This window comes from Apis mellifera, linkage group LG2 (genome assembly GCF_003254395.2).
Source record: "Apis mellifera strain DH4 linkage group LG2, Amel_HAv3.1, whole genome shotgun sequence".
Taxonomy (NCBI): Eukaryota; Metazoa; Arthropoda; class Insecta; order Hymenoptera; family Apidae; genus Apis; species Apis mellifera.
In genome coordinates, this window is record NC_037639.1 from 6,275,279 (window position 1) to 6,288,421 (window position 13,143).

General features: G+C 19.3%; 3 protein-coding genes across 4 annotated transcripts; 1 reads left to right on the forward strand and 2 right to left on the reverse strand.

Moving 5' to 3' along the window:
- Window positions 1–647: 647 nt before the first annotated feature.
- Window positions 648–8,118, reverse strand: LOC100579003 (PAX3- and PAX7-binding protein 1). The gene is made up of 17 exons (XM_003249777.4): window positions 8,004–8,118; window positions 7,621–7,799; window positions 6,842–7,020; window positions 5,740–5,899; window positions 5,113–5,212; window positions 4,832–4,989; window positions 4,667–4,749; window positions 4,297–4,496; window positions 3,965–4,154; window positions 2,768–2,891; window positions 2,405–2,593; window positions 2,031–2,230; window positions 1,808–1,958; window positions 1,507–1,702; window positions 1,204–1,402; window positions 943–1,061; window positions 648–747 (listed from the first exon to the last, which is right to left on the reverse strand). Exons 1-17 carry the CDS (start codon window positions 8,096–8,098, stop codon window positions 696–698), a joined length of 2,574 nt encoding a protein of 857 aa, XP_003249825.2. The 5' UTR covers window positions 8,099–8,118; the 3' UTR covers window positions 648–695.
- A 273-nt stretch (window positions 8,119–8,391) lies between these two features.
- LOC552405 (GPN-loop GTPase 2) lies at window positions 8,392–10,585 on the forward strand. Of its 2 annotated transcripts, XM_026446505.1 has the most exons (8): window positions 8,392–8,459; window positions 8,559–8,632; window positions 8,792–8,899; window positions 8,977–9,286; window positions 9,390–9,595; window positions 9,667–9,781; window positions 9,915–10,110; window positions 10,219–10,585. In XM_026446505.1, the coding sequence occupies exons 4-8, from the start codon at window positions 9,166–9,168 to the stop codon at window positions 10,454–10,456; spliced, it is 876 nt and encodes a 291-aa protein (XP_026302290.1). In that variant the 5' UTR covers window positions 8,392–8,459; window positions 8,559–8,632; window positions 8,792–8,899; window positions 8,977–9,165; the 3' UTR covers window positions 10,457–10,585. The 2 variants fall into 2 exon arrangements, with proteins under 2 accessions (XP_026302290.1, XP_026302291.1); XM_026446506.1 differs by lacking the exon at window positions 8,792–8,899 and having other exon boundaries at window positions 8,404–8,459.
- LOC552422 (trafficking protein particle complex subunit 13) lies at window positions 10,245–13,080 on the reverse strand. The gene is made up of 10 exons (XM_624796.6): window positions 12,845–13,080; window positions 12,555–12,723; window positions 12,275–12,359; window positions 11,998–12,125; window positions 11,796–11,919; window positions 11,614–11,710; window positions 11,265–11,491; window positions 11,095–11,195; window positions 10,783–10,930; window positions 10,245–10,706 (listed from the first exon to the last, which is right to left on the reverse strand). Exons 1-10 carry the CDS (start codon window positions 12,885–12,887, stop codon window positions 10,614–10,616), a joined length of 1,215 nt encoding a protein of 404 aa, XP_624799.3. The 5' UTR covers window positions 12,888–13,080; the 3' UTR covers window positions 10,245–10,613.
- Window positions 13,081–13,143: the final 63 nt, after the last annotated feature.

The window sequence follows — 13,143 nt, forward strand, 5'->3', positions numbered from 1 at the left end:
ATATATATATATATATATATATATATATATATATATATTTTATTAGATTTTAATTATAATTTTAATTATATATAATTTTACTTATAAAAGATTACAAATATGCATAGATTATAATTAGATTATAAGATACATATATTAATTTTAAATAACAGATTATAAAATATATTTTTATTTTATTTTTATTTTGAATAAAATGAAATTTGTTTTTCCTACAAAATAAATAATTACATATTAATTATTAATTGGTTATATATTAATTATTGATTTAATTATAAATTTAATTTTTATAAAAATATTAAATATGTATTATATAAATTATTATTATTTATTAATATATAATTTAATAAATAAAATTAAATATTTATAGCAAAAATATTAATTTTATTTTCTTTAGTTATAACAAAAAAATTAAACACAATTTTATATTTACATATTTATTTCGTCATACTTCTATTTTTATTATTTACAATTACTATTGGAAATTGTATCATATGATATCAGAATCTTATTTAATTTATTTCTATACAAAATTATGTTTTTATATTATATTATACATCTAATTGTACTGCAATTCTTTTCTCATATACAAGATCTTTTCAGTATGTGTATAAAATTATAGATAGGCATTATTAACGAATACCATAAAATAAAAATACCATAAAATATTATTAAGAAATGCACATATAATTAATACATTACAAAGGTTTGATTATTTTCAAAATGGACTTCGAATATTCCCAGGCTTCACTGTAAAAATGAATAATTAATTTAAAATATATTTTAAAACGCAAAAATTTATTTTTTTTATTTTAATAATAATATAGATATGTATATAGAAATAATTTATTAACGATATAGAAAATTAAAAAAAAAATAATAGTGTTTATAATTTCTTATTCATTGATTTATAATTATATATTATATATTATAATATATACTTACTTATGCGCTGGATTTGCTTGATCTAATTGTTCACTAAGTTGCTGAATGAGTGTAGCAAACATTCTCAAATGTTCTATTGTTTCACCTTGCAACCATGCACGAGGAAGTGTACTCATTACCTATTATATAGAAATATAAATATTATAAAAAAAATAATTTTTTTTCTAAATAATGTTTAATGTTTTTTTTAAATATTCAATTATATTTGAAGATTTAAAAAATGCTATATTAAACTTATATTTAAATGAATAACAAACATACCATGTTTGCTTTAAATAAAGCATCATTTGGTATAGACACCCTTAAACCTGCTAAAAGATATCGATTTAATAATGAACCAAGTGCCAAATTTTTTAATTGTGTATCTCCAAGAAGACCTTGCCAACTTAATAAATTTCGTAAAAGTTTTACAGCCATTGCAAACTGTCTTTGAAAAAATTGATGTTTGGTATCCAAAACTCTAAAATATTAATATAAAAGAAAATATTAACATTATTATTATAGAATTTTTATTTATTATTATTAATAATCTTGAATAAAAATTAATAATAAAAATATACTAACTGCTTAGGAAAAATTGGTATAAAAACATCATTTTCAACTGCTGATTTAATTTTTTCTAATATGGCGTTAAATAATGTTTCTAATGGTTTGCTTGTATCATTTAAATTTGGATATTCTCTAATAAGACGATTTACTGTGCCTACAAGTCGTAATGTTTGTGATGTAGACATTGGATCCCATATTCTTTCAACTATAGCTATAAACAAAAAATTTGTAAGTTATAAATTTAAAAATTTTCAACAATAGATAACTATAAATATACTATATAAATATTATTCAACAATAAATAATATAATCTTACATGTTAATTTAGGTATAACAATTTTTTCTACTGTAAATGGTACTAATCTAACATCTGGATCTCTTTTAAGTGATTCTTCTGTTTCCTTATTATCTAATGCGTACAAAAGTAATGTATTATACCACTTTGTTCTTTCTATATCTGCACTTTCCTAAAATGAAATATAATATACAATTTTTATTTGTAATTAATATTTTATGAATGAAAATTTAATATATAATACCATAATAGGATTCCATGTTAACAATTGCAATCTAATAATTGGGGAAATGATTTTAGGTATACATAAAGATACATAAGCTTCCATATAAGCATCTCTATCAGTTTCTCTCCAAGATTCCAATTTTGAAAGTATTCCTCTTATTGTGCAATATTCGTCCATTACATCAGCAAATATTTCTTTACTTTCATTATCAATTTCGTCTGAAAATAAATATTAAAAAAAAAGTATTATATAAAAGATATAAATATATATTAATATATAATGAACATATTAATTTATATTTGACAGATAATAATAAATATTATTGTATATAATATAATTTTATTAATTTTATAATTTTAAATTAAATTTTATGAAATTCATTAAAGTACAACCTTTTGTTTGTTTAAACGCAAGATTTTGTTGCTCAGTAACTTCATCATCGCTAGACATTCCATCAATATGTTTTGGTAATGTAGGAGCTAATTCTCTAGCTCTTCTACGACGAGCTCTTCTTCCTTCTCTTTCTGTAGCTCGACGAATACGAGCTTCAACTTCTGGTCCTCTTCGTATAGGCTGTCCTCCTATAATTTAAAATACAATTTTCATTTAACTTACATTAATCAAAAATATATTTTTATTTATATTTTTAACAATTTGTAATATAACCATAAAAGAAATAATAAAAATAAATAAAATATTTTATCAAATACAAATTATGTATATTATTATGTATATTTAATACTAAAATGACTGACTTGCAGTTGTTGTAATTTCCTCTGCTTGATCCCTTGTATCTTGACGTCTTCTTTCCATCAGTTCAATCGCACGTTCGCTATAAAGCTCTAACCAGCGTTGCTCCAATCCAACAACCAATGGCAGCTAACAAAAAAGTTTTATATTAACATTCACACAATGAATTAACTCAATGACTTTGGGAATTATTTTTATTCCAGAAAATGTTTATATTAAATTTTTGTAATATTAAATATATATAATTTATTTATAATTAAATAATATAAAGTAATATATTTTTAATATTTGCTGGAATTTGATTTGTAATTCCATAGTCATTGGATATTTTTTGTTTAAGAATTTGAAAATTAATATCATTTTACTTACCACATATATTAATTTATCTTTTCAATTCTTATAAATACTTAAAAATAATACTATACAGTGTAAATAATTTTTTTATACAGAGAAGACACAGACCCCCGGCAATGCAAATATACATTATATTATATATATATACATTCTAAATTTTTATTTTTAATTTAATATGCATTTTTCTTCTTTATTTCTTTATTTTTAAATTATATAATATATAAATAAAATAAATACAGGAATAATATAAGCAAAAAATAAAATAAAAATTCTAAAAAAAGTAATATAAAAATATTTAAAAATATATTTTAATTTTTTATTTAATAATTCTTTTAATGTTTTTTAATTGGAATATATATGAAATTAGAAATATATTTGTTTTAATATTTCAATATAGCAAATTTTTAATAATTTCTTCAATATTTATTATCGAATTATTAAAAAAAATTATATCTTTATTTGAATATAAAAATTAAAATTAAACATTTAATGATTATTATTCTATTAATAGATAAAAAAATTATAATATAATAAATTTATAAATAATTAATATATATTATAATTTATAAAATTTATAAATTTATATTTTAAATATATAAAATTACGTAAAATAGAATAAGAAATTATTAATAAGTTTATTCATATTTTAATGAAATATATTTGTAATTATATTAATTATTATATATTTTCAAATATTTAAAAAAAGCAATATTAAAAATTATTTACTAATAATAATTTATTTAATAAGAAAAATGCATTATTTTTAATGGCTGAATAATGATTGACAGCCAAAAATTGCATGGAAAACCCCAGTGCACATAAAAAAACGTGACAGCGTATAAACCCACCTTCTCATCAAGACACTCTACCAAGTCAGTGACATACCCACGCAACTCTTGGTAATATCTGAAGCGCTGCGCAAGCTGCGGTGCACGAATTTCACCATCATCCAGTTCTTTCACAGTTTGTCCTAACTCTTGCTCTAAACGGTCCTGATCTAATTGATGACGTCGGTGTACTTCTTTTAAACTATCCAATCTACAAATTATATTATTTACTCTAATTTTAAAAATAAATAATATTTTAAATTATAAAAATTTTCAAAATATATATATATATATATATATATATGTTATTTATTATATTTTTTCAGTTAAAATTTTAATTCAATTTTCATCACCTCGCACGCATTTTAGTCACAACTTCTTGAGGAGTAATAGGTATTATTTTTGTAGGATCTGGTGGTTGAATTGCTGGAGGAGGTGGTGGAGCTGGCATCATTACCATTTCCAAAGATATCCCACTTCCCATCATTGTATTTACATTCATACCCATTGAATATTGTTGTTGCATCATGGAATCTTGTTGTGCTGCTGCAATCTAAATATTTTTATATATTAAAAATATAATTATATAATTTTCTTTGTCATTTATATCTAAAATAAAATAAATAAATGTATATCAATCATATAATAAATTTAATAATTATTAAATAAATATATTAATATTAAATAAATATTTAATTATGATTTATAAATAAAAAAAATTACCTGTGCACCAGTTACACCTTTTCTAATTTGTTGAGCTTCCCATTCTTCTTCCTCGTTTTCATGTTCACTTTCATCATCAGAAACTAAAAAAATTATACAATGTAATCATTTATTATACAAAATTATAATATATAAATTATTAATAATAAATAATTAAAAACTAACGTTTTAAAGGAACTTGTGATGCAAGAAATGCTTCTCGTCTTTTTTCTTTATCACGTGCTTCAGTATTAACAGTCATATCAATTCGATCTTGTGAATCATCATCATCACTTCTATCATGATCTTCTTCCCTAATAAGTCTTGATTTACCTTTATCATCACTAAAAATTAATATATTTATAAAATGTATTGCAAAATAAAATTTAATTCTAATAATAATTAATAAAATTAAATAACATTTTATTTAAACTAAAAAATATTAAATATATTACAAAAAATAATACCTTTGTTCTTCTATAGGAATATAATCAGTTCCTAATTCTCTTGCCTTTTGTCTGCATTTTCTAGCTGCATGGATCATTGCAGCATCAGGTATGCAACCACCTTATAATTATAAATATAAATATAATTATAAGATAATATTTATTAAAATATTTTTTAAAATGTTTTAAATATATATTAATAAATAGTATATAATAAATAAATAATAAATAATAGTATATATCGGGAATGTTAATAATACTTATTTGTACATTTGACATCTTTTGGATCAATTCTAGAGACCAAAATAAACATAAAAATTAACATAAAATATAAAAATGTCTGTTAAAATTTATTTATTGAATAAGTTAAGTGAAATGAGAATATGCAATGTTGATATAACAGAAATAGAATGACCTCAAATTCTGCTACAATTTTAAACTTTAATTGCTTATAAGTCTCAACTAATATTTTTATATATCAAAGTTCTACTTAGACATTTTTTTCTATTTTTTTGATCTTTAGAATTTAGTTCCAAAACTATCTTATGAATATATTATTATTTTATATATAACAATCAAATATAGAAAATAAATATAATATATAATAAAACTTTGAATATTACATACAATAATAAAAACATCACATACTTTCAAGAAGAATTTTCATTGTATCAGCTTTATCTGTATTTCTTCTAAACTTATGACTGCGTGGTTCATCTTCTTCTTCATCAGATGTGTAATCATCCTTTCCAGCTGCAAGTGCAGCTCGCCCATTTAGAATTAAAGGTCCTGTATTTTTTATTTTAACCTAATAATAAAAAATTTTAATGAGATTTTTAGCAAAAAAAAGTATTAATTAATAAATTAAAAAATTACTACAGATATAATTAATCTTATATTATACTGAAAAAATGGTATGTTTATTATAATATTATAAATTTTGTAAGTATTTTTAATTTTAATTTTCTCTAAAAATATAAAAATCAATAAATATTATTAAATGTAATATTAAAATTTTTTTATAAAAAATCTAAATAATTATATTTTATAATTATATTCATATTTTAATAATTCATTTATAATTATTTGAATAACCCTATATATTAATATATTTATAATTTTTTTATTTAATATATTTATAATTGATTTTATATTATATATATTTATTATATTAATATATTTACATTCTACATATACAATATATTAAAAAATTTTAAAAATAATAAAACTTATAAAAATAGTAAAGATGTAAAGATAAAAATAGTAAAGATATTGTAGATTTATATATTTGAATACTTTTGAAAGATCAATTTTAGAGATCAAAACAAATACAAAAATTGATATAATCTTAATTGAGATTTTTATTAAATTTTTATTAATAGATTTTTATTAATTTTTATTAAATTATAAATAATTTATGTTTACATAAGATAAAGTGGGATGATGTTATGATGAAGAAATTAAAATTATCTTACTCTATTATTGTCTCACTTCATCTAATATAAATTTAAATTGCTTATAATTTAATAAATAAGCCCTAATAATTATACAAATACATATAATAACTTTTGTTATTATAATTGTTTTGACCTGAAAGAATCAATCTTTCAATTGCACAAATATTAATATTATATAGATAAATATTTATATCATATTTTCAGTGAATGTTGTATATAACAAAAATTAATTTGAGAATATGATTTAAATTTGAGAAATTCTAATAATAATAAACATCATAGAGATAGCTTACTACTAGATCATCTGTCTTTATTTCTAAATCTTTTTCCTGTTTAATGGACATGTTCGCTTGCTCAGAGTCCACTTGCATTTTCTCTTCACCTTTCTTTTTTCTCCTTTCGTGATCTAGTTGTTTCATCAATTTTTTGCTCCTGGATGATTTCTTCACTTTAAAAACTTCTCCATCATCCGCTAAAAATTATCAGATTTTATTATAATGTGAATGAAAATAAATAATGAAAATAAATAATATAAAAATATAATATAATATATTTAAATAAACAAAATAATAATAAAATATTTTAAAAAATATTTAAAAAATTTTACAATAGTTTAATGTAATATTGATATTACATTATATTATTATATAATGTAATATAATATTTAATTTGTAATATTATAAAATTAAAAATAAAAAGTTATTTAATACAAAAAAATATTTTTTTCTTATAAAAAATTATAATAATTTTATATTATTAAATATTTATTATTAAATAATTATTATTTATTCAATCATTTTTAGAAATAATAATATTTCTATTATCTGTTTTTATTATTAATTTGACTAATAAATTGAAAATTTAATTAATTTAATTAATAACATTTTTTCTGTTTTATTATGATTTTAATTTAATAAATATAAAAATTTTAATAAATTTTAAGTATGATTTTCCTTAAGTAAAACTATTATTAATAATAATTAAGTTATATATAAAAAAATCTGAAATACATATTTTATATATTTTATAATAAGTATATTTATACATATATATATAATTTTTCAAAAATTACCTTCTTCTAGCTCCTCTCCAAAACTGAGGAGCGTCTGCTTTGGCTTATCCTTCTTCTTTGTTTTTGACTTTATAGGCTGGGTATCCTCCACTTCCATCCTATTTTCATTATCCTCATCGTCGTCGTTGAAAGGTCGACGGCGGATGTTTCTCTTCGGTTTATTAAATAATGACATTGTCCTTAACATCAACCAGTCTGTTTAAACTATTTGCACATATACTATTCTTAGGTTAACTACTTAAATAACTAATGTTAAAAAAATAATTCGAAATTTCATAGCATATAAGCTAATATAACAAAAAATATTATAAAATATGCGATTATGCCTTCACACAATGGATACTAAACTTATAAATATGAGATTGATCAAAAAAATGCAACACCTTTGTGAAATTGTGATACGAATTATATGCTGAATATGAAACGTTGTAGGATAAGTTCGAAGTTTCGAAGTTAAGCTTCTAAAAGTTGTATACATGAATTACATTTCACTGTTTGAGTTACTGATTGGCTTTCAATCTTCTTGTACTTTATATTACAATATATATAAGAATATATTTTTAATTTTTAAAATAAGTTTTCATTTTTTTTGTAATTAATTTAGTTTTATAATATTAAAAATATTTATTTTTTATTTATATTAAGATTATTATTTTATATTAGATTTTTAATTATTTCATATTAGACTTTATTAATAGTAAATGTAATTTAAAAAAAAAATACTATATAGTATTATCAGTGTAGACAACTTTTACTATGATTTTAAAATTTACTAGAAACAATATATGAAGAGTCATTTTATATAAAAAAAACAGAAATGATTTAACGTTTTAATATAAGTATGTTTTATTTATTTATTTACTTTGCATTAATATATATTATAAAACTTATTTATTATTTATCTTATCTAATATATAATTATATAATTTATATTACAGATAATAAATATGAAAGATCATGTGTGTGTCGATATTCACGGTCATCATACCGATATTATTTTGAAAGTTTACAGGTAATATTAATTTTTTATTTATACAATATAAGTTTATTATATATAATAAGTTATAAACAAATATTTATATATATAAAAAAAACAATAAATTTAGACTACTTAACTTTTTAAATCCATAATTAAAATTATTAATATATTAATATATTTGTTTTTTTTTAGTAACCGTTTATTGTTAATTGTAACACAATTTAAAAAATTTGGATCACTAATATCCATAAATCGTGGATCTTTATTTAATCAATATAATAATAGTATATATTCTACTAAGTAAATATTATTATTATTATTATTATATTTATAACTTTAAATTATTTTATTTTAAATTAATAAATAATTTATTTTAGGGTATTATTTGGAAAAGATGATGTTGAAGTTATAGCAGCTGCTCGCTATATAACAGAACAGATTAATACAGATAAACCATTATTAATTTCAATATCTTTGAAAGATTATGATTCAATTATTTTGAAAACAATAGTTACAATTATAAATGATATGATAGCATAATATTATTATAAAGAAATAAATTAAATATGAGTTTAATATTTGGCCAATTAGTTATAGGTCCACCTGGAAGTGGAAAAACTACATATTGTTATGCAATGGCTAAATTTTTAGAAAAACTTGGGAGAAAAGTAGCTATTATTAATATTGGTAAAAACAAACAATAATTGTTATAATTAAATTAATTATTCTAATTGAAAATATAAATTAAAAAAATATTTAAAATATTTAAATGACAATATTATATTTTTAGATCCTGCAAATGAAAACATGGAATATTCACCTATAGTAAATATATCTGAATTGATAAAGCATGAAGAAGTGATGTCACATTATGGACTTGGTCCAAATGGAGCATTAGTTTATTGTATGGAATTTTTAGAAGCTAATATTAAATGGTTAATCACAAAAGTATTAAATCTAAAAGATCATTATCTTATATTTGATTGCCCAGGACAGGTATATTTTTATATTTATATATAAATATAGTATTAAAATATTTCACATTTAGCATTAACATTTATTTACAGGTTGAATTATATACACATCATAAATCAATTAGTATAATTGCAGAAAAATTAGAACAAAACTTAATAAGATTATGTAGTGTACATCTTGTTGATTCTCATCACTGTAGTGATGCTGGTAATTTTTATATTATATTTATATATTATTTATATTATTTTTATATTATTTATTTATATATTATCATAATTCTATGAACAAACTTTTATTTTATTTTTATAATATATTAAAATGTTATATTTTTGAATTACAGGTAAATATTTATCTTCCTTAATTCTTTGCACAACAACTATGTTAAAATTAGGCTTACCTCATATTAATGTGATGACCAAATTTGATGAAATGAAAAAATTTAACCATTGCTTAGATTTTAATATAGATTTTTATACTGAAGTATTGGATTTAAAATATTTGCTAGATAAATTGGATGAAAATCCATTTACATCAAAGTAATATTCCTTATTGAGTATTTTAATTTTAATATTTATTTTTAATAAATTTATATAAATAAATAAATTTAACTATAAAAATATATTCTGAATATTTAATACTTTTAGATACAAGAAACTAAATGCAGCTTTTGTATCATTAATAGAGGATTACAGTCTTGTCACTTTTATACCATTAGATATTTCTAATCAAGCACTATTATTACAAGTAAAAAATGCAGTGGATAAAGCTAATGGATATATATTTGGCGGAAATGAACCTCAAGATGTTCAAACTTTACTTGCTTGTGCTGTAGGAGCAGTAAGTGAAACTGAAAAAATATCTACTATAGATACATACTTTTAAAATATTTTTTTTTAAGTTTTTTGTTTATTTTATAAAAATCAATTAATTTCATTATTATATCTGCATATTCTATTATATATTAATAAAACTTTGATATATATTAAATAAAATATAAATTAAATTAATAAATATTTTTATACACTTATTAATTTTTTAACTAATCTGTTTGGCTAACAAATATTTGTGTTAAGTCATCATAATCATATATCCTATTCAAAAATGTGTCCTTTAATTTTAATCCTGAAATTGTCTAAAATATATATAATATTAAATATATCAAAATATTTATAATATATATGTTAAAATATTTATATAAAAATACTTACTATAATACCACTACGTAATGCAATTAAACATAAAGGAATATCTATTGAAACACCAGGTTTTAATGTTCCTATCATTGTATTAGATATTCCACACCATGCTATAGAATTATTTGATTCCAAAATTAACATTAAATCCATACTTCTTTCACTAATAATAATGAAATAAAATTTAATTTTATTAATAATTATTTTAATTAAAATATTAAAATTTAAATTAATATTGATTGGAATTCTAAATCATTTTTTAATTTAATTTTTTAAATTTATTTCATTTTTTTAATTTAATTTTTCATATATGATATAAATACTTACGACGTATTTATTATATGGCAATTAAAATTCATCATTTGCTCAAGATAAACTGTAAGAGGAATATTTTTCATGGTAACTCGTATATCACCATATTCAGGTGCCTGAAAAATAAAAATTAAATTAAGAATTAAAAACAAAATAAATTATAAGTGAAATTGTAAAAAACAAACCATTCTTTGTAATTGACTTGTTTGTAATCTTCCTCTTTCTCCCAAGTTACTTCTCCAAACAATATCTAATTTTCCAATATTTGTTGCATTATGCATCATTTTTGGATCTTTCAATAAACTTATTTGTGGTTTTAAACAATATAAATACTGTCTGCTACAATCAGTATCTAATATATTAACTGATCCATAAATAGACTCTCCTTTTTCATTTGTATTTAATGTTGATACTAAAAATATAAAAATGATTATATATATATATATATATATATATATATATGATGAAATCATATTTATTTAAATTTATATTTTAAAAAAATCATTCATAAAAATTATTATAAAAATTACCTACCACTAAATAAATGAGATGATTCAAGTGAAACTTTTTCTAAACAAATTGGACCAGCTGTAAGATTCTGTATTTGTGCTTCAAGATATACTTCATCTGACTTTAAAAAAATTAAAATCAAAAAATATTATTTTAAATAATTATATAAGTAAATGATTAAATATAATATTTTATCAAATTATTACCTCTGCATTATAAAACTTTGTTTTAACATCTAATGGTTTTACTACTTGAAATTTAAAATATTTTCTAAATGATTGTGCAGTATTACCTAAATTTACAGGAGTATAACTAACTTCACATACTAGTCTAGAAAATTATATATATTAGTAATTATTTACCAAAGATATTACATAAATTGAAATTTTATTAATAAAATATTCTTACATATGTGTGCCTATTTCTTTTACTTCATGATGTATAACTTCATCAACTGTATTATCAGGTGCTAAATCTTTCATTTCTCCACTATTACCACAAAGAGATATAATTTGAGTACTTGTTTGTAAGTCTGCCTGAAATAAATTATTATTAATAATTTTTATATGTATATATATTTATATATATTTATATAACATTTATAATACATATAATAATACATGCATTAATAAAAATAATATTTATAATTATTGATATATATTAATTTAATTTAACATTAACTTACTTTAACAATAACATTTTTTACTAATTGATTGCTACCATTATGTACACAAAGGTAACTTGAAAATATTTCACCTAAATAAATATTTCTGTAAAAATATAATTATAATATTAAATTATTTTCCTGTTATTTATATATATTAAATAAGTAAATATATAAATATTTAATGTCATATTATACAATTATCATTTTTTTATATGTGAAATATAAATTGATTAAATATTATATGATTTCGAAAATTAAATGTATGAATTTAAATTTTAATATATATTCATATACATACCCAAAACTTTGTGGTAATACCATAAACTGTCCTATTGCGAGAGTTTCCATTCCTTGTAAAGCAGTACAATCATTCTTAAGTTCATTATTTAAAGTATTACCAGGAAGATCTGTTGAATCACAAGTAACAACTACTGGACTTGCAAGCATAGGTCGTGTTAATCTCATTACTAAAAAGAATACAAATATATAAAAATGTAATTATTTCAGTATCATATTTATAATTAATAAACAATATTTAACAAATTTATATTTTTAAAAATTTAAAATTATATAAATAATATTTATAACCTTTTAATTCCAGCAAATGTTCACTTTTTGGTTTAGTTTCCATTTAGAGTATAAGTAAAGCAACAACGAAGTTCATAAAACAAATTTTTATTAATAAAATCTGAGTGAAGATTTGTCAAATGTTAGAAAATTCATATAACCTATAATACATAATAACATTCTATTCGATGTAATGAATTAAGTTAAATATTTAACAAAAAATACTAATTATTAAATTATTTGTAAAAGCAATTTTTTAAAATGTTTTATTAATTTTTTCAATTTTTGATTTGCAAATTTAAAAGCAGTACATAATTATA

What these genes read in the sequence shown, in the direction of transcription:
- LOC552405 (XM_026446505.1), top strand. Translation starts at nt 9,166, where the DNA reads ATGAGTTTAATATTTGGCCAATTAGTTATAGGTCCACCTGGAAGTGGA. An exon ending in TATTTGATTGCCCAGGACAG is followed by an intron (nt 9,596 to 9,666) that starts GTATATTTTTAT and finishes ATTTATTTACAG; the next exon opens with GTTGAATTATATACACATCA. An exon ending in TCATCACTGTAGTGATGCTG is followed by an intron (nt 9,782 to 9,914) that starts GTAATTTTTATA and finishes TTTGAATTACAG; the next exon opens with GTAAATATTTATCTTCCTTA.
- LOC100579003 (XM_003249777.4), bottom strand. Translation starts at nt 8,098, where the DNA reads ATGTATACAACTTTTAGAAGCTTAACTTCGAAACTTCGAACTTATCCT. An exon ending in TGGAGAGGAGCTAGAAGAAG is followed by an intron (nt 7,021 to 7,620) that starts GTAATTTTTGAA and finishes GATAATTTTTAG; the next exon opens with CGGATGATGGAGAAGTTTTT. An exon ending in TGCGTTTAAACAAACAAAAG is followed by an intron (nt 2,231 to 2,404) that starts GTTGTACTTTAA and finishes ATTTATTTTCAG; the next exon opens with ACGAAATTGATAATGAAAGT.
- LOC552422 (XM_624796.6), bottom strand. Translation starts at nt 12,887, where the DNA reads ATGGAAACTAAACCAAAAAGTGAACATTTGCTGGAATTAAAAG. An exon ending in ATCATCTCATTTATTTAGTG is followed by an intron (nt 11,492 to 11,613) that starts GTAGGTAATTTT and finishes TTATATTTTTAG; the next exon opens with TATCAACATTAAATACAAAT. An exon ending in TGCCATATAATAAATACGTC is followed by an intron (nt 10,931 to 11,094) that starts GTAAGTATTTAT and finishes CATTATTATTAG; the next exon opens with TGAAAGAAGTATGGATTTAA.